Source organism: Lemur catta, chromosome 17, assembly GCF_020740605.2.
Source record: "Lemur catta isolate mLemCat1 chromosome 17, mLemCat1.pri, whole genome shotgun sequence".
In the NCBI taxonomy this organism is placed as follows: Eukaryota; Metazoa; Chordata; class Mammalia; order Primates; family Lemuridae; genus Lemur; species Lemur catta.
In genome coordinates this window covers 44,271,778-44,298,075 of record NC_059144.1, presented here as the reverse complement: position 1 = coordinate 44,298,075, position 26,298 = coordinate 44,271,778, and the positions used below count along the sequence as shown (strand labels likewise).

General features: G+C 43.9%; 1 protein-coding gene across 4 annotated transcripts in view; it reads left to right on the top strand.

Moving 5' to 3' along the window:
• Nucleotides 1-356: 356 nt before the first annotated feature.
• BCAS1 (brain enriched myelin associated protein 1) overlaps nt 357-26,298 on the top strand; it is an 86,918-nt gene continuing 60,976 nt past the window's right edge. For all 4 annotated transcript variants that reach the window (XM_045529579.1, XM_045529578.1, XM_045529577.1 and 1 more), the window contains exons 1-3: nt 357-706; nt 9,379-9,455; nt 11,942-12,020. In XM_045529579.1, coding sequence (XP_045385535.1) covers nt 9,384-9,455; nt 11,942-12,020 — 151 coding nt within the window. In that variant the 5' untranslated portion in view covers nt 357-706; nt 9,379-9,383. The remainder of the gene's footprint in view (nt 707-9,378; nt 9,456-11,941; nt 12,021-26,298) is intronic.

The window sequence follows — 26,298 nt, the reverse complement described above, 5'->3', positions numbered from 1 at the left end:
CCCTGCTGGAATTAAATAAGTTACATAGCCTATCTTAAGTTCCTGGCCTGCAGAGAAAAAGAAAGCCCTTTCCAATGTCATACTCTGTCTTCAGAGCAATAAGCCACCCTGCGGCTCCTTGCTGTCCAGCATCCAGAGCCCCTCGAGAATGATGGTTGCAAGACTGGGGGTGGACAGTCGACGGGAAGCTATTTCCTTCTGATCAAGTGGTGAGGTGGTGGTGGAGGTGATCTGGAATAAATGAAGGCAAAAGGCAGACAGAACCGCAAAATCTCACGAAACAAGTTTTCCCTGCTCTGCCCATGACCTTGGGGTACTGGGAGGGGTAATCGGCTGCCCAGGTCAACCCGGCAGCCTCAGTGTGTGAGGGGCACTGGCCAGGATGCTTGGGGTGCCAGGGAGACACTAATGCGAGAGAAATCAGGTGCTCGGTTTTTATTGGAGTCGTGAGGGCAGCCCTGACTCCAGGAAGAGAAGCTGTTTCTATAGGATGGTGCGGGGAGAGGGCTGGACTCCACCCAGGCTGGTGTTTGTCCTGCTCTGTGTGCTCAGCCAGCAGGCCCCGGACAAGGAAGCGAAGGGCAGGGAGCCGGGCTCAGCTGACAGCCTGGCACTGGGCAGCACCAGCTGGAGACACAGGATCCCAAGCAGGAGCAGCTCCAGGTGACACCAGGGGGCTGAGCATACCCCCACAGGGGCCCAACAGGTAAGTGCTTTCAGATCCTCTAGGCCTGGCATGTGGGTTTGTTTTTGTGGCAGGCAGTGAAATATAAAGGCCCAGGGTCAAAGCGGGTTGAGTCTGACCCCAGCTCTGCCATCTCTTCACTGTGTGGCCTTGGCTGTATGTGAGCCTCAGTGTCACCATCTGTGAAATGGACCCAAAGATCGCTTACCTAAAAGTCTTTAGTCTTACAGGGATTAAATGGCAACGTGGGCACTGTCAGGCGCATAGCAATGTAAGTAGCTCCTATCTGCATGGAACCAGCAGGGGCCGTTTCAGGTGCAGGACTTGGTGAGAATCAGTGGGTGGAGGGTACACTGTGCGGTTTGGGAATTTGTCACGGCAAGAATCCCCCGTAGCCAGGGGAACTTTGGATCTGCACCTCGGGCATTGTCTGAAGAAGTGAGGGAGACAGGGAAAAGGACTTGTGAATCTCATTTAACACTCAAGCTTACCCTGTGAGGCAGGTGCTGCACCAGGCTGCTGTGTATGTGCAGCCAGGAAGAGCTGTTGTGATTAGAGCGTGGGTGCCCTGGAGCAAGACCGATCCTGCCCCACCCCAGGCTGGCTGGGTGCCCTGCGGCAAATTCCTTCAGCCCTCTGGGCCTCAGTTTCCTCAGCTGTAATATGAGCCTGATAGCAGAACTGAGATCAAAGGACTGAGAGGACGAATGTGCGTGAACATCTGTGCACTTAGCAACCATCGGCTGTAGGTTTTGTCGCTGTGGTTACCATCATCTCCATCTTGCAGTTAGGAAAGCAAGGCTGGGGGTGGGGGAGTAGGAGCTGGTTCCAGGGTCTTACAAAAAGGAAGCTGTGGAAGGGGAATTCAGCCAGGGCCAGGAAGAGGGTAGAGCCAGTGAGGCAGTCACCTCAGGTGCAAGATTTAAGGGACACCAAAAAAGTCATTACAATAAATTGTATTTTAAGATAATACTTAAAAATTAAAAATTAACGTCAAGACATCCATAATGAACAATGTAGCAACATATTAGGTAAAGATAGGACCAATAACAGCGTTCATTTTGATTTTCTAAAGTGTTGTGTTGAAACTCTCTTCATCTCCATGACGATGTCTTGGCGTCCCGTAGATTTTGTGCCTGGTCCGGGTCCCACTCCGATGACGCCCCCGGGGTGTGTATATCGGGGGTGTATCTATTGAGCTTTCTCCCTAAATAGAAGACAAGAGAGGGGGCGTGCTAAAGTAGTTTTTAATTTTAGGGGCTGAGGGGGAACAAACCAATGTCCCAAACCACAGAGGATCCTTTTTTCCAAAGAGTTCTGGAACCTGGAAGAGTTTCCTTTTTAGGAGAAAGGCACGGGCTTTGGGAAAGCCGTGGGCCTGGAGGAGCCCGTTGATCCTGGCTGGTCTACGATGACAAGAGACCCACAGGGAGAGGGATTTCAAAGGCTTCAGGGAGGTCGCCTCCACTCCATGCGGGCTCGGCTGTCCTGCCCCAGGGTTAAATCCCTGTTGATTGTCGCCCTGTCAGCAGCTTCTCTTGCCTCAGCCAAGTGTTGTGCGGTGAAGAGGGTGAGGATTTGAGTGCCCGAGTCCTGTGGCCCCGGGTTCAAACCCCAGCTCTGCCTCTCCGTGGCTTTCTGCTACTCTCGCACAGGCAGGATTAGCAAGGCTTGCGTTGGTGAGGAGAGGGGATTCCATCACTCGGCCTCGGCCTCTTCATATGTGCAACGGGGGAATAATGGGCTTCGTAGGGGAAAAAGGAGACAACATATGTGCGGGGCCAGGGTGAGGGTGAAGCTGGTGGGGACCTGCAGGGCAAAGTGTAGGGAGGTGCTCGGTGCTCACTCTCCAGGGCCAATTCTGCACCTGTCCGGCCCTGAGGGTGGTGCCACCTTGTATTCTGTGCCCTGCTGAGCTCATCCTGGCACACAGTGAGCCTTCAGTTAACATTACCTGCTCTCATGATTGGCTCAAAGATGTTTGGTGCAATACTAAGAATCCGATAGTGAGCTGCAAGCTTTCTAGGATCACCAAGCACTTATGCAAACACGACTGAGTGCTCCAATAACAGTACATCAACTACCAAGCATTCCTAAGGCACCCAAGGAGATTTTGACAAAGGTTCCCCTTCCTCTGGACCCACAAAGTCCCATACCAGGGTCACAGCTTGGGCAGCACAGCAAGGGCTGGATTTCAGTCCCCTGTTCCCACCTTGTGCAGGGAGCAACCTGCATCGCTGTACATCGTGGCCCTGATAATAGCTACCACATTGCCAGCCCTGTGCATGGCCCAGGGGCGAGCAGGGCTGTGGGGCCAGGCGAGCAAGTCTGTTCTCCTTATTCATTTGAGTATTGACATTGCTGTTGGGGTTGGGGGCACAAGGCTGGTTCTGCCGGGTGTGCCAGCCTGGCCATGTTGGCGTCGCCCTAGGCCGGGCAGTGAGGAGGGCCATGGTTTGCCGACATTCCATTGCATTGATCGAAGGTGTTTCTTGTTTACTTGGTGACTAATTCTGTCACCATGCCACCCTGCAAGGACCTCCCCCTTCCATTCTACAGTCATTTAGCCGCCTGCTGGCGATGAAGTTTCAGAAATGCTCTTTCTCCACCCACGGTGGGCAGTATCGTGTTTGGTGTTTGGCCTGTTCCCAGGGGGGGGGCTTATTGTTAACCTGCAACCACAACGAGGCAACGCGGACCATCAATCACTAGTGTAAAAGAGGAGGGATTCGAGGGCAGCTTCCAGGTGGCCAGTTCACTCATGGGCAGGATCAGAGAGCTCATGGGATTATAACACTAACAAGAGACATAAATAATATTAGTAACAACTAACAGTTGCTTGCCTGACTACTGCCAACCCCTCGTGCTAAATCCTTACAACAATGATCAGTGACCATTCAACTGTGCAATCCTCACTTTAGACCTTACCACACATATTCTTAGTTACAATTTTAATTTCCTATTGCAAAAATGAATCTGCAATAAATACTTTATATTTTATTCTAATGAATTACACCCCAATAAACCCGTCATAAAGTCGAGATATTTTAAGTTGGACCATTGTGAGTCGGGAACCTTCTACATATCACTAACACTGCCCAGGGGTGCTGCCCTGCCAGGCACAGGCCTATCTCATTTAAGCCTCCCCACAATACTGTGATGTACTTGGACAGCAGGGTAAGTGCCGAAACTTCTCTGTGCCTCCGTTTCTCATCAGGAAACTGGGAAAATAAAAGTTCCTAACCTGGACAGTTGTTGGGAGAACCAAGAGAAGAAAATACGTGCAAATCAGAACTGCACGGCACAGAGAAAACACCCCAAAGCTGTTTATTATTGTCACCATTATGAATACTGTCACTTTCCACGTTTTCCACAAGAAAGGTGCCTTCAGAGGGATCAGGTGCCTTGCCCAAAGCCTCGTGAATTGTGGGATTTGTAAGGAGGCCTGTCTCACTCCAGAGCTCTTGTCCCAAGGAGAAAAAGGGGTGCCCCAGAGAAGCACCAGAGCGTGGGCAACTCAGGCAGCCCCCGCCCTTCGCCCGCGGGGCGTGCCCGCCTGCTGCTGAGCTGACGGCTGGAAAGCAGACGATGTTGAGAAACAAGCCCTCCGCATGCTTCTGGGGCAAGGGAACCCGGTGGCCCAGGATGGTTCTCTGGATTTTCAGGCTGATAAAGCAGCGGGCCGCAAAGCAATGCCCTGGGAGGGTTGTGAATGGATTCAGATGCCTGAGCTGACAGTGATGTCCGGACCCTGAAGGCCGAGGCCACTCCTCCACCTGAGAATCCCTGGGCCTGGGTCTCTGTGTCAACGTAGGCGGCGTCCAGGAGAGATCTCTGACCCAAGGGGACACTTGCTCAGTCACCCCCCAAATATCCAAAACAGAGGCTCTCAGCCATGGAAATAAACTAGAAATCTAGAAAATATACCAATGCCCGGCCCCACCCCCAGAGGATCGCTGTCACCAGTCTGGCTGGGGCCTGAGCGTGGATCTTGACACTCCACAGGTGATTCCCATGTGTGGCCTCCAGACTGCAGGTGGGAGGTGGGGAAGTAACAAGGCTTTCTCACCTGAACCCCCACAATGGACTTAACCCACAGCTAAAAAGTGCAATTTCAAAAACAAGCCCCCTTCCCATAGGGTAGCTTATGTGTTTCATGTCAAGTAAGGTCATAAAAACAAAACCATCAGACTACCATCGGTTCATGGAAGAAAGGCCGTTTTAACATCCCAGTCACACTTTTTCTTTTTCCAAATGCAAGAGAGCTCTTTCAACAGTATAATTTATCTTGGAAAAACTCTGATCTGTTTTTCTCATTTGTTGAGGACTGGAGAAAACTTCATCACAGACAGGAATTATTATCTGAATCACCTTGAGCCTCAGTTTTCCCATCTGTGCAGTGGGGATTTTTCTTAAAAACTCTCTGTCTCAGAGCTCTTGAGCAGCTGATAGGGTACCCAGGTCATTCTGGTTCATGCAAGACTTTCTGGGTTTCACATGAAAGTCCTGCGTCCTAGAACACGCTCATTCCCGGGAAAACCTTGAAGACAGTCACCGCCACGATATTTTCTATAGGTGTCTGATCCCAAGAACCAAGGGGGTATCAGCTAAAAATATAAATTCCAGGGCCCCGACTTGACTGTCGGTGACAGGACCCTGGGGAACATAAACGCCGCCAGGTTCCTCAGTGGGTTCCCATGACCAGGCACCTTTGGGGGACACTGACTGCAAAGGGCAATGATGACAACAGCAACGACCCTGACCAGGCTGACACTCGCCTGGTGCTCACTGTGTGTCCTGCCCTGCTCAGGGCACTCTGCATACGTTAATTCTCGTAATTCTCACAACCACCCCTTGGGATGGAGGATATTATTAAATCCATTTTGCAGATGAGAAAACTGAGCCCAGCGAGGCTCAGTCACTCATTCCGTCCGTGGTGAGCAGGGATTCCCAACGCCCACATCCCTGTCCTGTGTGCTACACTGAGCTTCAGGGCCCGCCTGGCAGGTGGCTAGCTCCCCATACCTGTCAGATGCAGTTATTATTGTGTTACTAGTTTCAGTGCTTTTTTGGCATTGAAGGACTTGCCATCCTCTTGCCAATGGTTAACAGAAGGTTTAATTGCTCAACATCAAAAAGCTCCCTTTGACCCCCAGTCATTTAGACCTCGCCCTGCAGGTGGAATCAATTCATTTCCGCTCATACCGACATCGGCCCATAGGTGGCAGTAACCTTTCGCTTTTGTACCATATAAATCCTGCTCTTTAAAAAATTTGATCGACAGGCAGGAGCAATTTCACAACACATATATTATAACTGCTGGTGGAAAGTGACATTATCTGAATCCAGGTAATTGCTGCAGTTCTTCTTTCATTCCTCTTGACCCTGAAGTTGCTGAGAGGCTACCTAAAACGGGCAATGATTGGGATAATGTAACCCCCAACTCTGTGGAATGAAAAAGCTCCTCTTCTGCCTGCCTATGTCACATATCTTCCAGCTTCGAGATATTTCATAACCTCAAGAAAGTAGCACCCAATCAGTATTGAATTTAAGTTCAATAGGAGCTTTAAAAATTTGTAAACTCATTGTTAAATAATAATTTTTAAACTTGTTGAAAGCTGAATTTAGATAAAGACATGGTGTGTGTGCATGTCTTCTTGAATGTGCATATATGTACACAGGTGTTTGTGTGTAACCTTGGCCAACACGTTTAACCTGTGTACCTCGTTTCTGCATCAGCAAAATTGGAATACTAATACCGCTTCCTTGTTGATTTGCTGCAAGGAGTAAATCTGTAGTAAAAGTTTTAATACAAATAAAGCTCCTAGAACAGTTTCTCAACACATGGTAAGCACCCACCAAATGTTGTTACTGTTATTACTTTATCATTACTATGGTGGTTAGAGTTGTCATTATTTTTATACATGGTAGGTTCGAATCCTGGTAAACTTTCTGTAAAGGGCCAGATAGTAGATATTTTAGGCTTTGCAGGCCATATGGTCTCTGTTGCAGCCACTCAACTCTGCCTTTAGAGCATGAAAGCAGTCATAGACAATATATAAATAAAAGGGCATGGCTATCTTCCAATAAAACTTTATTTACGGATGCTGAGATTAGTCTTTCATATAATTTTCATGTGTCACAATCTATGATTCTTCTGATTCTTTTTTAAACCCTTTATAAATGTGAAACTCAGCTCACTGGCCTACTAAAACAGGCAGCAAGCTGGATTTAGCCACAGCTGTTGATTGCTGACCCTGGTCTTGAGGATTCAATGTTATACTCATAATGTCCCATTTACAGAAAGAAGTGATGGTCTGTTGTAAGTGTGTGTGTTGTGGATTTTATAAATAGAAAATGATGCAGAAGAACAAGTGTCCTGTATGTTTTAGCACTGCTCAGCTTTGTTACATGGTGTGGTTCGAAAACATATAAAATCCTCAAATGTGGTTATGATCAAATTCCTGCAAGAGAGCAGGTGGCAGGATCCATGACCCTTTTTTTGGCCGCCCTAATTTCCTATTCCTCAATGCATCTGTTACCAGGGAGTAGAAACTCATATAAGGGCAAGAAGCCTGCAGGAAACCTTGGTGACACATTGGCTCCTTTCAGCCAGAAATCAAAAGTCCTAATTTTCATTCTGAGAGCCGCTAGAGCAGATGAGGCAGTGGCCAGGTCTTTGGAGCTAAGCTACAGCAGAATTGTGTGTGCAAAAAGGAACTTTAGATAGCAAGACAGCAGGTCTTTGGGGTGGCTGAAATGATCCTCCTTCTGGAATCAGACATGCTTGAGTCAAGTCTCCGTTTTCTGGATGTGCGTCCCTGGCTGAGTTTTGGAGGCTCAGTTCCCTCCTTTCTTAGGGGAGTTAAAGATATGCCGACCATTATGGTGGTTAGGAGCACAGGCACACTGTGTTTGAGTCTTGCTTCTACCCTTGTTAACTGGTGATCTCTGGGAAGTAAATTAACCTCCTTGGGCTTCAGCTTCCTCATATTGAGAATGAAATCATAACACCTGTGGTTCACAGGGCTGCTGCAGGACCCTTTGCCCCTGTAAAGCACTTGGAAAACAGAGCTTGGAATTGAGCACATGCTAAATAATTATTTACCATTGTCGTTATCATTATAGCAAGACTCTTGAGAGGTTCAGTGATGATGTAATCATGTACCTAGGTCAGCGCCTGCCCAGTGAGCAGTAGTTATTAATGGTTGTTCCCTGCATTCAACTAATAAATAATAATTGAGCTCCCAATCAATGCAAACCCACTGCTAAGAAGAGTTATAAAGTTGGATAAAAGCAAACACTGCCTTGACCTCATTGTACTTTACAATTTATTGGGGAAGAAAGACAAATTAAATTAATTCCATTTTTGCTTTCCAACTCTGGGATGATGATGATGTTACTGGTCATTCTAGAACCATTCTACCCAGCACAGCCACCCCCTACTTTCTCCCACACTGGCCCCATCTCGTGTTATGCTATTAATTTACTTTTATTCAGAACATAGAACCCTATGTGTTTTTGTTTAACAAACACATACATTTTGTTTATCCTGAGCCAGATGTTGTTTTAACCATTTTTAAGCATTAACACGTTGAGTCCTTGTAGCAGTCATATGAGGGACAGAGAGGCTAATTAACTCTCCCAAGGACACACAGCTTTGAGGGGCAGAGAGTGGATTCAAGCCCAGGCAGTCTTGCTCTAGACTCTGTGCCCATAACCACTGTACCATGCTGCCTTGAACTATTGGAAATGGCCTAGTTGGTAGATTTATTGTCCATTTGTTTCTTGTTTGTCTGCTTACCAGGTTTCAGCCCAAGAAATCAGAGGGCCTTGTCTGTTTAATTCACAGCTGTGACCGTGGTACCTGGTACAGCATTAGGTACAGTTGTGCTCAATATATACAGTCATGAGCAGCAAAAGGACGGTCAACAACAGGCTGCATATAAACAGTGGTCCTGTAAGATTCTAATACTGTATTTTTACTGTACCTTTTCTATGTTTAGATACACAAATACTTAGCACGGTTTTATAATTGCCCGTGGTATTCAGTGGGCAATTCATGCTGTAGCATACGGCCTAGGTGTATAGTAAGCTACACCGCCTAGGTTTGTGTTAGTACACTACGATGTTTGCACAATGGCAAAATCACCTAAGAATACATTTCTCAGAACATATTCCCATCATTAAGTGACACGTCACCGTATTTGTTTAATCAATGAATGAATGAAAATATACCCAATAAGTATACAATACGAGCAGTGCTAAATGCCATGAGAGGTTCTAACAGGGGGATTAATTTAGTTTGAGGATCAGGGAAAGCTAAAAATTATAAGTATTGTCTCAATTACCCTCATTCTAAATCTCCATAATATGATAGCTGTGACTCTAGGAAAAAAACGTTACCTACACCAAATATACTTTTAAGGGTAATAAGTATTTCCCCTCAGCAATGAAATGCAGTTGAAAATTGTGGCTGCATTTGACTTTAATTCTGTTGACTATATGAATCCAAAATCTCCTCTCCGTTGCCCAAAACAAATACCAGCAATTTGTTCTAACTTCGGCTGGTGATAGCTCACCCACAGGTAACTTGCCAGGTTTCTGCGCCTCAGCTTCCCACGTAAGGCTTTGGTTTGGTTTTGGTTTTTGTTTATTTCTCTCTTCCTTAATCTTTTTTTTCTCTGTTGCAGGAAAAATGGGTAACCAAATGAGTGTTCCGCAGAGAGTAGAAGACCAAGAGACTGAATCGGAAGAAGAGACTTACAAGGTAGCACAGTAGCAGTCACAGGGACATTGGCTACTACTGTGGTCCCCAACCCCCAGGCTGTGGACCGGTACCAGTCCATGGTCTGTTAGGGACTGGGTCACAGAGCTCCGCTGTCCCCCTCCCCCCGCCAGCCCTCCAGTCCATGGAAAAATTGTCCCTGAAACCAGTCCCTGGTGCCAAAAAGGTTGGAGACCCCTGGGCTACTCGTAGGTGGCGTTACAGAGGACAGAAGGATAAACTGCCTGCCCGGTGCTCACTGCATAGAGATGATTGATGACGGGCTCAAACCTCTAGAATCCATCAAGGAGACTGATAAAAATGCAGGTTCTGAGCCCCTCTAAGACTGGCTGGATCAGGAATTGGAAAAGGTGGGAGCCTATAGAACTGCCGGCTTTAAGAAACTTCACTATGAAGCCATTTGGTACCTGCCCCCAAGTAGGTTTAGACCAGCAGTTTTCAACTGTGAGTTATCACCCCCCCCCATACCCCTAGCCCCGTGGAGGACACTTGGCAACGTTTGGAGATATTTTTGATTGTCACAACTCAGGGAGGGTTGCTAATAGCTAGCATCCAGTGGGTGGAGGCCAGGGGTGCTGCTAGACACCCTACAATGCACAGGACAGCCCCCTACACCAAAGAATGATCTGGCCCAAAGTGCCCATAGTGCTGAGAACGAGAAACCCAGGTTTAGATCAGTAGTTCACAGTCTTAGCTGCACATTAGAATTACTTGGGAAACTTTTAAAACTTGTGATGCCCAAGCTGCATACTAGACTAATTAAATCAGAAACTGTGCATGGGAGTGAGGGCAGGCGTCAATATTTTTAAAACTCTTCAGCTGTTGGGATGTATGAAGAACTCATTTTGGAACCCTCTTTTTAGAACGTTGCTCTCAAGGGCTGAGACCAAGGAGACTGACTAGTTCTCCATAGATCTTCTATCACCAGAGAACAGAAAGCCTAAATTTCCACTATCAGTGCATCTTACATCAATTCAATTTAAGACTTGGAGCCTTGCTAAACATGGAAACCCCTACAGGAGGAAAATAATACCTACGAACTAGTATTGATTACGTTGCAGAGGGAATTCGAGCTCAGAATAGGTTGGATTTGAAGAAACGGCCTGAAAACTCAAATGCCTACCGAGTGGGCCTCAAACCTGAATGCATATTAGAATTACGTGGGCTGCTTTTAAAACACCTGATGTCTTGCCTCACCTGAGACCAATTAAAATTACAATCCCTGGGTGTGGGCCCAGGCATCGGTAGTTTCTCAGGCTCCCCGGATGATTCCAAGTCCAGCTAAGTCTGGGAATTTCATGCCGCCAGGAGCTGCAGGGTGGGGCCCATGGAGAGCTGGGGTCCCAAGGCCCATCTGAAGGCTGCTGGCTCCCGCCAATGTAAGGAGGACTAGTGTTTCCAGATGCTAGTTTTTCATTAGGCGTTAGAAAGCAGTGTTAATGAAATCTCTTGATTTTTAACAATTGGCAACTGATTCTAAAATACTTAAAACACTCTGTGGGTCAAATAAATCAAATGTGCACACCAAGTATGGACCTGTGGATGCCAGCTGTAATATCTAGGCTAAATGGTTTGATGTTTAGATTTTATGATTTCTTGGTAGAGTTAATAATCCATTCAAGAACACAGGTTTATTTTAAACAATTCAAACCCTTACAAAAATCCAAAGAAGTCTTCCGTATTCCCCAGGAGGTTCCCACTTTACGAGTTGGTATTAAGTCCTCTAGTTTTATTTTTCTCTCTTCACTTGTTAACATATATTCTTATGATTAATAGTATTAGCAAAATGAAATACTATATGCAAAGTACTTAGCCTATAATCAAGATTTAATTAATGTTAATTATCACTGGTATAATTTAGATTATTTTATTGCTAAAATGATATTATATAATATATTCTCTTTTGTAAACTATTTTTCTTTCCATGGGAGTGTGTGTATGTGTAGGTATATAAAATCTGTTTAAAATATCTATAACAAATAACAGAAGAGGAAAAATATCAGGGCAGTAGGTTAAAATTAGAAAGAGGTTGCAGCAGTAAAGACACAGGGTTGGGGTGTGGAACAGAAAAACCAACAATGAACTTCCTGTATTCGACAAGTTTGTTGACTAAAGGCCTGGCTGGTGATTGTGTCTGTGTGTGCGAGAGAGCAGGGTGAGGTTAGCCTCACAGGTTTCAGAATGCACACGTTAAATTCTTGCTCCCCCAGTCCTGGTGGCTGCTGTTGGGTGTGGAGCTCTCTGAGCCGAGGCACAATGGAGTGCTCCTGTGACAACAGGAATCCCGTCCTTGGAGGGGGTTATTTTGTTTCTCTGAGGCATAAAAGGAAGCTGGGTAGTGTCTAGAAACATAACCTTTAAATTAAGTTTAATTTTTGTGAGTCACCCTTGTAGCCTTGACTTTCTTCCTTCAGTTCTTCTCGTGTTCCCCAAAGGCTTGACTCACAAAGCCACCTGTTTTGTTCCAGGTGTCACCGGACGGTGAGCGTACTCCCAATGGGGTCCCGGTGGTGGTGTCCACCCGCACCATTCAACACTTCGACGAAGGTCAGTGCCACGCTGGGGAAAGCGGAGGGGGGGTCTGATGCTGTTCATGGCAACAAAATGGAAGGGCTGAGGCCACAGGCTCCATTTGAAAACACTTGTATTAATTCCTGGGGCTGTCTTATCAAAGCACCACACACTGGGTGGCTTAGAGACAGAAATGTGTTGTCTCACGATGCTGAAGGCCGGAAGCCCAAATTCCAGGTGGGCAGAATCAGTGCCTTCTGAGGGAGGATCGGTTCCACATCTCTCTCCTCGGCTTGTAGACGCCATCTGCTCCCCGTATCTTCATGTCATCTTCCCTCTGAGCACGTCTGTCTCTGTGTCTAAATTCCCCCTCTCCATAGGGCGACAGACTTCATCTTAACTTGATCATCTGCAAAGACCCCATTTCCAAATAAGGTCACATTCACAGGGGGTTAGGACTTCTGTATATCTGGGGGAGGGGGCACGACTCACCCCATAATGGCAACTTACGTCTTCTGAGTCTATACGACGGCTGGGAGAGACTGAGGGTTTACAGCAGGTGAGATAGAAGCAGCAAAGTGAAAACACGAAGAGCTTGGCTTTTGGAGTCAGACCTGGGTTAAAATCCCTGCCCTACAGTTTGCTGGCTGGGTGACATGGAGCGAGGCATTAGGCTTTCTGAGCCTTAGTTTTCTCATCTCTAAAGTGGGGATAAGAGTACCTACGTCACAGAATTGCTGAGAGGATTAAAAGAGATCATTCATGAAGCATTTAGCATAGAACTTAGGAATTCCTCAGAGACTGATAAAGTATAAAAGACAACAGAATTTTGCCTAGAAGAGGGCAGTTTTAAAATGAAAAAATATATCTATTTTATATTACTCTGGAGTACAAGACCATAAATTCAGTGCCTCAAAAGTGATCAGGTTCTATTACGTGAAGAATACATAAAAATTATGTCTTAAAAGGCAATATAGCCTAGTGGTTGAGGATAAGGACTCTAAGATCAGACTGCTGGCTTTGCCACCCACTAGCTGTGTGACCTTGAACAAGTTACTTAAGCTCCCTGAACCTCGGACTCCTCATCTGTAAAGTGAGCATAATAACAGTGCCTTTAACTTAGGTATCAGATCTAATAAAAGCTCATATCACAGCACCCGGCACATAATAAGTACTCTGCATTTATTAGCTGTCATTATTTATATTACGGTTGCATTTGTTGTTATTTACATGTAAGATTTCGGGCCTCAGTTTCCTTTTCTGAACAATGAGGAGATGAATCATATCATTGGTTTCAGAGGTATTAGGATTTCCTGGGGAGCGTATTAAAAATTTGTATGCCCTGGTCCCATCCCACAGCTGCGATTCAGAGTACCGTTTTCTAGAAGGGTCTGATGCACAGATAGGATTGCCAACCACTGGATAAGATGAAGTCCCAAGTCTCTTCCTGCCTTTAAATTCTGAGTCAGATGGTCTACTTCGATGTACACAGGTGGATTGTATTCATAGCCTTTGATGAGGACTATGTGAAGGCTAACCCCTGGGATGCAAGGCTTTGAAAAGAGAATCACACCATTTTTATAACTTGGAAACTGTAGATGTTTGTTCTTCAAAAGTTTCAAATGATGCTCACCCATTTAGTAAGGTTGACATCAGCTTCAATTTCATTTCTATTTAATATAGCAGCTCTTCAAGTAGGCATTGAGAATATAACATGCCCTGCAGAAGTGGTTATATTTCTTTATGATCATTTTATTATTAATATTATCATCATTATCCCCCTTTTTGAAAAGATTTTTTTAAGAGAAGTTTTAGATTCACAGCAAAATTGAAAGAAAGGTACAGAAATTTCTCACATACTGGCCCCCGCCCATGCAGAGCCACCCCCATTATCAACAGTGGTACATTTGTTATACTCAATGAACCTATACTGACACATCGTTGTCACCCAGAGTCCGTAGCTTACATTAGGGCTCACTCTTGGTGGTCATCCTTTGGGCTTGGACACATGTGTGACGACATGGACCCACCATTGCAGTATCGTACAGAGCAGCTTCGTTGCCCTAAAACTCCTCTAATGTGCCTATTCATTTCTCCCTGCCCCCCAATCCCCGTAACCACTGGTCTTTTTACTGTCTCCATGATCATCTGCTATTTTAAAGGGATGTTTCTGCTCACTCAGTTCTGTCGCTTCCTTTGAATTCATGGCTAGGGGGAGCTGTGTGGAGAAAAGTGTCACAAGGGGGAGGTGTTTTGTGAGACGATGACATCTCTTAGCCGTTTTGTCAAACTCTTCCATGGCTCCTGTGTACTGCCCAGGAGAGGGAGGCCTCGGGAGACAGTGACCTCCCACCAGCATGTTGATACGTGAATTTATTTCGTCTCATGGAATCAGGCAATCTTCGCGGTGGACCACACCTCACAGTGGAGCAGAGCTCGTCCCCCTCCTGCTGAAGGCAGGGATCCATGTGTGTTTCGTCACAGGCAAACTTCGGTGAATCGTGAAGGGGAAACTAAATCTCAGATGGCTCAGAGATCAGGCGGTTAGAAAGAACAGAACATTTAGTCCCACACACCACCTCCAGGCCAGACCAAATTAATCATCCTAGAAAAAGAACATGCTGTTCCATTTAATAAGACTTTGCCACGGAGGGGCCACAGCCCCTATTAACATTCAGCGATCACTTTCCAACCTGCAAGGTAGGAGAATGACAGCTGCCGCTTACCTTTTCCACCCAAAAGCTAAAACGAGAAGACAAAGGCTAAGCCTAGAGATTCTGGGAAGTAAATATCTTGAAAGGCTTTTAACCACCTCAGGAGTAGAGCTGTTTTCTATTTTGTTTTTTTAAAAAAGTCCATGTACATCTCCCCAAAAGAGATAGATGGTCAGTATTAGCATAAAACCAAGCTCTCTGAGAGCATTGATAATGCTGCTAGGATTTAATTAACATTTTGTTCTTCAATAACAAAAACATGGTTTAAAGAGGCACATCTGCTGTCAAGGGATGCCTTGGAGTCACCTCACTCAAGAAGAGCTGAGAGGCCCATGGGTGGGGGGCACGAGGAGAGGCAGGGTATAAACGGTGGGGCAAAGAAGGCAGGTGGACAAAGAAGGCAGGTGACCACCTGTTGGCCTCACAGGTGGCTTCCAGGACTAAATGAGGTAATGCATTAAGAGCTAAGAGAATCCCACTTATAAAATTGCATTCTAATATCGCAGATAGGCTGCATATCTGTGTATATACTGTATCTGTGCTTTATACATAAAAAGAATCCTCCCCCCAGAACCAATTTTTGCCCCTTTGGGGTTAATATCATCACCATTGAGAGTGCATGCACTAGACAATGCAACTTATTTATGCCATTAATTTATTTATGAGGCCACAGAGCATAATAGCTAAAAGCCGGCAGCACACACAATAATGCCCCTCCTTCCCTCGCATGCCCACATCCTAATCTCCAGAACCTATGACTAATGACTCTGTGACTTTACATGACAAAAGGACTTCTCAGATGTGACTAAAGATCTTTGATATGGAGAGATGATCCTAGATTATCTGGGTGGAAGCAAGGGTCTTTCTAAGAGGAAGGCAGGAAGACCAGAGTGGGAAAAGAAGATATGACAATGGGATCAGATGTCACAGAGAGAGAGAGAGACTTAAAGATGCTACCCTGCTGGCCTTGAATGGGTGGAGGCCACAAGCCAATGAATGCAGGTGGCCTCCAGATACTGGAAAAGGCAAGGAAACAGATTCTCCCCTAGAGCTTCCAGAAGCTGACCCATTTTTGACTTATGACCTTCAGAACTGTAAGGTAATATATTTGTGTTGTTTTAGGCATTTGTGGTAATTTGTTACAGCAGTAATAGGAAACTAATAGGTGCACACTCAAGCACTGGAGCCCAACAGACCTGGGCATAGGTCCTGGCTTTGCCACTCACTAGCTGTGTAACCTTGGCGAGGAACTCGTATTCTCAGACTCACCTGTAAAATTGGAAAAACAATATGAACCTTGTCAGGAGTTTTGAAAACAGCAGCTGGCACAGGGTAAATGGGATAAAAGGGGTTGGGACAAACCCGTAAGCAGAGGCTGTTGTCATGCTCACCCTGTATCATCGGCTTCCCTGATCTGGCCCCTGGCCAGATTTTCCCACCCCTATACTGATGCCTAGAACATTACAGATCTTTGGAGAAATGCCTCATTTTCCCCTGCTTTAATTTCTTTCTATCAAATTTATTACCTTAGTCCCCTCTTTAAAAAAAAATATTGCTCTGTCCTCACTGCTAATGGATGGCAGAGACAAAAGCATGCTGTATCTGCCAGGACACATCATGTTTCAGAAACAGAAGAATGTCTCTGTTTCACCTGGATAAGAAGTTTCTAAAATTAATATCTTCCTTTTTGTTCCCAGTCAAGTGTTCCAAAAAAAGAAGAATTGCCTAATTTTGCTTTTTTTTTATAAAGATATAAGTGGATTCATTTTATTGGATTGAAAATTCTAACTTGAGCAAAGTGCTCCTGCCGATAACAACATAAGTGAGGATAAAAGCATTTGCCATTAGTGTGCTGGGGCAAAGTGGAATGGGAGGCCCAAGGCCAAAAGTCATAGCTTCCTGATACAGTGAAAAATATGGGCAGCATCACTGGTCTGAAAGGGAGCAAATATATCTGTTCTCTTAACATCCACTATTTCCCCTCAATTGGTCTCGTTTTTAAAAAATCTGTATCCAAAACTCGAGCAAAAGTCCTCCGAGCTGAAAGCTTGCCGTCCTTTGCTGTTGCGATCGTCCCAGAGCCTAGCACAGCGGCCGAGATACACTAAGGGCTTGGAAATTGTTGACGAAGGAACGGCAGCACATTAAGCCGGTGGCAGCAGAGGAGCAGAAGTGTAGGGCACATTCCTGGATCCCGATGCGCTCAGCAGTGAAGACTACAACGCTGTGAGGTAAATATCACTTTTAATTAGAGTAAGAAGACTGGGGAGTAAGAAGTCCCAGGTTTGGGGCAACAGCCTGACAACATCAAGACCTCAAGTAAGTGAGCCAATTATGTCACCCCCGCTCACAAGATGGCAGCCACAGAACCCAACATCATGTCCGTGCATGACGGGATCCAAAAGCAGGAAGGGAAAGACCAAGATTTGTCACCATTTTTTTCTGCTTTTATTAGGAAAGAAAGGAAGAACTTTCCCAGAAGCCCCTGCCCTCCAGTGGGCATCCTCTTACATCTCATTGGCCAGAACTAGGTCACGTGGTCACCACTAGTTGCATAGGATACATAATAAAATGTGGGGTTTTCTTTGAGACAGAGTCTTGCTCTGTTGCCCAGGTTAGAGTGCTGTGGCATCAGCCTAGCTCACAGCAACCTCAAATTCCTGGGCTCAAGTGATCCTCCTCTCTCAGCCTCCCAAGTGGCTAGGACTACAGGAGCATGCCACTTCACCCAACTAATTTTTTCTATTTTTAGCCACCTGGCTAATTTTTTCTATTTTTTTGGTAGAGACAGGGTCTCACTTTTGCTCAGGCTGGTCTCAAACTCCTGACCTCAAGCTATCCTCCTGCCTCGGCCTCACAGAGTGCTAGGATTATATGTGTGAGCCACTGCACCCAGCCCAGTGGTTGTTTTAAGTTACTCATTTTAGGGATGCTTGTTACACAGCTGTAGATAAGTAGAATAACTAGTGTGTATTTTAATTCTTTCCAATTTAGTTTTTATGTGCATATATGCTTATATAAATACTAATTTACATAATGAATAAGTGCAATCATATTTTCTGTTATTATTGTTTTGGTGAAAACCTTCTTTCCCTTTTTTTCTTGGCTCGTCCCTCATCTCACATCTACCCCCACCCCAAGGATACCCAAGCAAACAACTCAATATTTCTTCTTCCATATTTTTCTCTTTGCTCTATACTCTATAAAAGAAAAATCTGAGGCACAATAAAAATTTAAAGAGTTTATTTAAGTCAGAAGCAATTCATGAATTGGGGAACACCAGACTGAAGGAGGTTTAGTGTTTCAATGACAAAACCTCAGAGGCAAGTATTCATGGGGAAAATGTGGAAGCACAATATAAAAATTATTCGATTGGTTACAGTTACATAGTTGCCTTCTTTGGTCTGTGCTGTTGGAAAGTCCCTGGTTATATCATTTTAAATTTGTGGGCTGTTTCTGATTGGCTGAACTTAAGTTCTGTTTTTCTTTAATGTAGGCATTTACAAGAAATAGCTCAGGTTATGTTTCCCTTATGTTTGCAGATCAAGCAAGGTTTAGGTCATTTATGTAGCCTAACTGGTTTTGTCTGTTCAGGGATTCTTCAGATCTAGTCTTTATTTTAATTTTATTTTAATAATTTCCATACAGACATTTTAGTACACATACATTCACAGTGTTATTTTGTTATTGTTTTGTCAAAATGAGATCATATTTTTAATAAGTTTCTACATCTCACTTTTATCACTTAACAAAATGTGAAAATTCCTCTAATCCAACCAGTATATCTTTAGTTCATTGCTTTCTTACCAGCTACAATGTATTCAAGGTGTGGCTGTACTGTAATTCATCCAGCCATTATTCTGGTATTGGGCATTCATTTTTTTTTTCCTACTTTTCTCCAAAAATTTTCACCGGGGCATAAGTGTTTTTTAAGTTTCTAATGTTCAGCCAATATTAAAAACTGTTTAGAATACACTCAGATAGAAAATTCTTTATTCACATTTTTTGAAAATGAAAACATTGGCATTTCTGGTTTAAATTCCCTAAGGACTTTTTCTTTTGTCCCTACCATGGCTGATGGTCTGGGCACAACTTTTTGTTCCACGGTTCATATGGTCTGATTTCATCGCATACCTGCCGCTGAGTAATGTATTATACAACCTGCTCTTTCCCTCTTTGGGCTGAGAAGAAAACCAGACAGCACGCTTGAGCTGTAAAGACAAAAACATTGACGTGGTTTCAGGATCACTTGTCCCTCTCTTGGAGGGTAGACCAAGAGACAGCATGAAAAACAGTGAGAAGAGAAAGTATTGTCATGTAACAACTGTGTGTCATCTCAGTTCTCTTCCCCAAGGTGCATTTTAACCAAATCTTGAAATGGGATAAATACACTTACAGTTCTAATCCTAGACAGGACATTTTTTTTAAATTACCTGTGTTTCATACCTTTTTACCACATAGGGAAGAACTTCACCAACATTTTTCATTTAACAAAAAAATAATCAGTGAGAGCAAAGAAATGGTAAGGTGCCCTCCATACTTCAGGAAGTTTAACAATAAAAGCAACATATTATTGTGTCAGTGGGTGAGATCTGACGTGTTCAAAGCATACTTCAAAAACCAAATATTTCCGGGAACAAGAACTGGAAAATAGAAGCAGAGTCTAGTTCCATTTGTGAGGATAAAAGCAGCAATTTGTAACAGTGACTCTCAGAGTGGTCCCTGAGCCAACAGCACCTGGGAACCTGTAAGACATGCGGATTCTGGGGCCCCAGCCCACACCTCCTGAATCAGAAACACCCCCACCCCTGGGGGTGGGACCGGGCCATCTGCCCTCACAATCACATCAGGAGATTCTCTTTCCCACTCAAGCGTGAGGACCCTGCAAGAACTGGCTGGAGGCTCTGCGAGAATTGGAGCTTGCAGGGAGCTAGAGGCTCTCCCTGTCCAGAGGGCTCGAAGCAGCTCCAGGGACGGCTGGGAAACCAGCCCTTCCCCGATGATAAGATATTTCAGTGATAGCCTGATTTTAGGACTTTCAAATGAAATTTCCCAATTCAAAAAATTCTAAACACTGTGCTGGCCATACAGTCATCACATCTCACAGTTGACGACCTCTGGTGTTGTAGTTTTTCCCCTACTTCGCATCTCTCAACAAAGATAGCTTTAAAAAAAAATCATCCTCATCAGGTTAGCACATGTGCTCCCCACAGAGGGGGACCGTGGTGGGATGTTGCCAGGGGCTGGTCCCTTTGCAGCGCTCTGTCTTGTTGTAAGCCAATAAGCTGCCTGTGTGGTTAATTCATTAGTCTTTTTTAAAAATGACTTCTGAAAGGTGACTTAAAAAGCTCAAATTTATGAATTTGCCAAGCAGAGGCTCAGACTCTGGAGTATGGGGACGTTCCCAAGGCCGTGCCACTCTCTCCTGCAGGCAGGGCCCACCTGGCCCATCAACCCCTCCAATCAGAGCCGATGCTCGTTAGTTGGAGGCTGCACTGCTGCGGGGCCAGCCCCGGGCAAAGCGGGAAATAGGTCCTTCCGTGGGCCTTGAATCCCACCTCTTGGTTCTAATGCCCTCCTTTCATTTCATTTTTTTTTTTCATTGTTTGTACATTGTTTAAAGGCATGAGATGGGAAGATGCTTATACATAACAAACATTCTGAACAATATACATAATGAGATAGGACAGGGGAAAAAATCCTCCACCCCCATCCCAGATTTCCTTCATTAGAGGCCAATACTCCACGGTTTCTTGTGGCCAGAGGTGTTCCAGGGATGCATATTTATAAATCCTCTCCTGTACCTCCCCCAACACTATGTTTAAAAAACAAATGGAACATACTGTACATACTGTTGGACACAGCTTTTTTCATTTACTATATGTCTTGGAGAATTTTAATGCCTGTGCAGTATTTAATTGGAGGGACATACGATAATGTATTTAACCAGGTCCCTACGGATAAGTGTTTAGGTCGTTTCTAGTGTTCTTGCCACAATAACAGTCGTCCTGCAAATAGTTCAATGCATGTGCCTCTGCGCTTCTACGCAATTATATTTATAGGATAACACTCTGGAAGTGGAAATTAGAGCTTCTTAGTGTTTGTGAAATTTTAAATATTAGTAGATATCCCTGAATTATTCTCCAAGGAAGCTGGCAAATCACACTCCCACCAATGGTATGCGCTGCTGCCCCTTCCTATACTTTCTCCTCACTGGGGTGATCAATTTGATAGGTGGACAGTTAATTGTCATTGTCATTTTATTGTGCTTGTCTTTTACTACTCTTGAGGTTGAACATCTTTTCATCTGCTTAAACACCAGCTGTCTTTCTTCTGTGAACTCTTCACTCATGTTTGCGGTTCGTTCCCTACCTCCTGCTTCCGCACTGTGCTGATGTTCATTTATATAGTGTCCTCTTTTTAAAATTAAGATATAATTCATACACCATAAAATCTACCCTTTAAAGTGTACAATTCAGTGTCTATTCACAGGAGAGTACAGCCATCCCCACATCAATTCCAGAACATTTTCATTCCTCCAAAAAGGAGTCCCCTGGCCCCAGCCCCTGGCAACCACTAATCTATTTTCTGCCTCTATAAATTCACCTATTCCGGATATTTCATGTAAACGGAATCCTACAATATGTTATCTTTCGTGTCTGGCTTCTTTCACTTAGCAGCATGTTTCCAAGGTTCACCCACGCTGTGGCACGTATAAGCACTTCGTTCCTTTCTATGGCTAAATAATACTCCCTTGTGCGGATGTGCCATATTTCGTTTATCCATTCATCTGTTGATGGATATTTGGGTTGTTTACACTTTTCAGCTATTGTGAAAATGCTGTTATGGACATTTGTGTACGGCTTTTTGCATGAGCATGTTTTTTATTTTCTTGGGTATGTACCTAGGGGTGGAATTGTTGGGTCACATGGTAACTCTAGGTTTAACTTTTTGAGGACCTGCTGACTTGCTTTCCAAAGCAACTTCACCATTTCACGTTCCCAACGGCAATGCATGAAGGTTCCAAAATTCACCCACACTGGTTATGGTCTGTCTGATCATGGCCAGAGCTGAGTGTGAAGTGGTGTCCTGTTGTGGTTTTGACTGCACTTCCCCAGTGACTGAGGAAGTTCAGCATCTTTTTGAGTGTTCATTGGCCATTTTTATATCGACTCTGAAGAAAGTAATATCTTGATTTGGCTCTTTTTTGTGTCCTCCCCTGAGCACCTTGTCTCGTACGGCTTCCTGGCTTATTTTCCCGGAGTCCCAAACTAATAATGCTCACCCTTTGCCAGTCCTTTGTGTGCTGAACTTGACCTGCCCCCATCTCCAATGCTGGCTCTTGGTGTCCTGCAGCTGAAGGCACTAATAGCATAAAATGCCACCTTCCCTGGGAAGCTGCTACCATTTAAAATTGTTTATCGATCAGTGTTCTTGTTGGCTCATAGCCCTGCTACCCTTGAGGGGGGTGGGAGAGACTCTATCACATTGTTACTGGAAATATGAATCTCTAGAGTCTTTTTTGGAAAATAATACGGTAGTGTCTATTTTTCAAAAACTAAGTGCATGTTAATTTGGGTGCAGCAGTTCTACATTTGTGCCTCCATTCTGTTGAAATACAGCACCAGTTTAGGATTTTTGAACATGAAAGTTTATTCCAGCGCTGTTTGTAGTGGAAATGGAAAAAACAATGTGGAAACTACCCAGGTATTTATCAGTTGAGTAATGGTTTAAATATCTTTTGGTATATCCATACTAAGGAATAGAATGCAGCTATTTAAAAAGATAATATAGATATGGATATATTGACTGTAAGGAGCAACTATAATCTATAAAAGTCATCAAAAAATATTTCTAGGCCGGGCGCGGTGGCTCACGCCTGTAATCCTAGCACTCTGGGAGGCCAAGGCGGGTGGATCGCTTGAGGTCAGGAGTTCGAGACCAGCCTGAGCAAGACCGAAACTCCGTCTCTACTAAAAATAGAAAGAAATTATCTGGCCAACTAAAAATATATATAGAAAAAATTAGCCGGGCATGGTGGCGCATGCCTGTAGTCCCAGCTGCTCGGGAGGCTCAAGCAGTAGGATCTCTTAAGCTCAGGAGTTTGAGGTTGCTGTGAGCTAGGCTGATGCCACAGCACTCACTCTAGCCCGGGCAACAAAGCGAGACTCTGGCTCAAAAAAAAAAAAAATATTTCCAATATGATTGAAACCAACAACAAATGTATCCACTGTATAGGTGTATCCGGAATGCCAGCGTGTGTTTGTGTGCACGTACACAAAGCTTGACAAGCCACATTGGGTTGCAGATGTTCGTTATCTTACAACGAGGGCGGAGGGTAGAGATAGGAAACAAAAGGATCAAGAGAGACGAATTTTCTTGGTAGTAAACACATGTTAAATGTGTATTATTATCTAATTTAAGAAAAAAAGACCAAATCCAACATCTGATGTGTCTTTGAGTGACAATATTTGCTCATGTTAGAGCAAAGCCTGGTTTAGCTTTTGAATTAACTTTGTATGTTCCAGAGTTTTGTAGGCATGTGAATGACAGGAAAGAGATGAGTAAAGAGGAGACTGGAAATCATGTGTCACTGTCACAGTTTTGCCCCACAGTGACTGATCCTCACTGCTACCTTCCAAGGATGCTTTCTCCAAAGCTGGTGGTTAGCAGTTACTGTTTGCCTACAACCCATTTGAATACAGCATTTTCATCACTAACCGTCCAGACCTGTTGCATCAAGGTGATAGCTGAGAATTCTTTCACAATGCCAGCACAGCTTGTTCCTTTCTTTTATTTATGTTAGAATTTCTTGGTGAAGACATTCTGGCTTCTTAATACTGAGATAAAAAGCATGAAATGCAATCATTCGGTGAAATTTTCAAATCTAACATCTTCCTCCAAGCCATAAGTATCTGCCACATGTACCCTGATTTTTCTAAGACCTTTAAAACAACAAATGCATTTGCACAACAGAAAGCCACAGTTGTTTGAAGTGTCATTTGACTCTTGCAGCATGGCCATAAAAGGGTCATTTTTGCATAACTTTTTGAGGTCCTCATCAGTTTTCCTTTGATATTCAAATATAATTCTCTTTTGAAGAACTGTGTCGTGTCACCATCTACTTTCCCATCTTCTTTGGTGAACTGTTTTAGCTTCGCCAGATCCTGGTCCAACCGCGGTCACGTGTGTGATCTGAGCAGCTCGCCAACCCTGCTTTACGACTCTACAAACTCCTGCGTCTTTTGCAAGATTTGCAATTTCCCTTTGCAGTTAGTGTGCATGACACGTCCACTTTGTTCAGCCTTTATCCTGACAGATCAGGATATTGACACAGGGACAGTGTTACATAGGAAGGGATGTTTGAGTGGGGAATCATTTTCATAAGTGGGCACTTCCTTTGTGAGTAAAATTATGAAGATAGTTTCTGCTTCCCTCTTTAACCTTAAGATTAGGAGGATTTGGATAAGGCATTCTCAGAAGGTACAACTCCCAGCTCCAGCATCATCGTTATTATAAGGACTGCTGGTCCCACTGCTTCTCCAATCAGGTTCCTACTAAGTGCTTGCTAGGCTATGCCCCGTGCTCTGTGCTCGCTGCCTCACAACCCTATTGCCAACCACCACCAGAGGCACTGGGCATGCAGCTGTAATCAGAACAGACCAAGCCCCTGACTACCTGGGGCTTATATTAATAATACAGTAAAAAGGAAACAAGTAAACAAGAAATTAATGAGATTATTTCGAAGAGTGATGAATGCTCTGCAGATTCCAGAGGGTGAGTAGGGGTGAGCAGGAAAGGTTACTTCAGACAGGGTGGTCAGGAAGACCTGACCTGACCTGAGGCAGGAGGTAGCCACGGCAAGATCTTAGGGAGAGCATTCCCAGGTGGAAAGAACAACTAGCACAAAGGGCTTCAGGTGGAAACAGGTTGGTGTGTGGAGAGGCATGAGGAAGAGCACAGTGTGAGCTGAAGTTCCAGAGGGTCTGGTCCATGGCAAAGAGTTTGGACGTGATTTTAATTGTAGTGCAGTCTTCTTTGGACGATGCAGATGAATGACATGGTCTAATTCTTGTTTAAAACAAACAAAAAATGATACACCAATGTTTCCCAGATGTGAGAAAATACAGCCTTTCTCCCCCCTTGTACATAGTTGTTTTTTTTAATTCTAAATCTAATTCCATTAACCAAACTTTGTCTGCTGTGTTCATCTTCCCTCCCTTCTCTTTGTCTTCTGTTCTTGCTTCTGTTACCACGTGTTGTTAAGAGTTTGAGCTTTGGAATCAAGCAAACGTGCGTTCAAATCCTGAATCCATCACTTATGAGCTAGACAACATTAGAAAAGTGACTTGACTTCTCAGAGCCTCAGTTGCCCAACCTGTGAAATGGGAATGATACCTGTAGATTTTTCTGTAATGCTAAAATGAAATGCCTCTCGTTACATACAACATTTACCCTATTGCTGGCACATGGGAAGCCTTCAGTGCATGTCAGCAATTGTTTTTACAGTTGTAGCAAGTGACAATTTTAGCTTTGGCACAAGAAACAAAAAAGCAAAACAAAAAGATAATCCTTCCCCAGAAGTTTTGAATGTTGTAATGCAAACATGGTATGTGTGTGTGCATATATGTTTAAATATATAGTTAGAACTCTGACAAAGCAGCTTGTTTTGACGAGAATACTTGGCACTTTAATAATGGCAAACATTCCTGAAACTTCTCTGGCCCAGATTCTTGTATTTTTGAGGATAATTGATTCATATCATTACCATTTTTAAAAGTCTTCCCAGAGCACTCAAGTTTGTAGACTAAACTATTGGAATAATTTCTTTCCTTATGGCTTATATTTAAAAATATAAAATTAATTATAGCAATAATATATAAATGTAACGAAAACAACTACTGTTTACTGAACACCTACCATATGCCAGCCTGTGTTAGCACGTTATGGGAAATATTTCATTTAATCCCTGTAATTCCCCTTGGAAGAAGGCAGTGTTATTTTTATGTCCATTTTATGAGAAAACTGAGGCATAGAAATATGAAGTAACTTGCCTAGGTCACGTGTTAAATAAGTGAGGGGTTAAGAGTCAAAGCCAGGTCTCTCCGCTCCACAATCCAAGTTCTTAATAATTACACAAAGATGCCACCAGAAATAAGTTCTCGATACATGTCTAGGTAAAATGACATTCTTAAAAAAAACTACTGCAATATAAAATATTTTCTCTGCACTAAAGAGATCAAATTTTTCAACTCTATCTGCTAAATATTTGGGAACTGCCATTTCCATTCTTACTTGATTTCCTTTTATCTTCCTTAAACTCTTGTTATTTTTTTTTTCATGAAAAGTAAACTCTCTTTGGTATGTCATCTTTTTGTATGCTTTATGAGAAAACTTTTTATTGAAACCAGATTTAAGATGGGCTTCTCCCAAGATTTTTCATAGCAACTGAAAGCTTAATTTGGTCTTCTAGAAGGAAGTTTTTATTCTTTCCATAATAATGTGAGGATATAATGCAATAATGTTTGCATTATTGTCTGCAATGTTTGATTTACTAATTGTTTGCAATAATGCAAACAATCCCCATCAGTGTGAGAGTG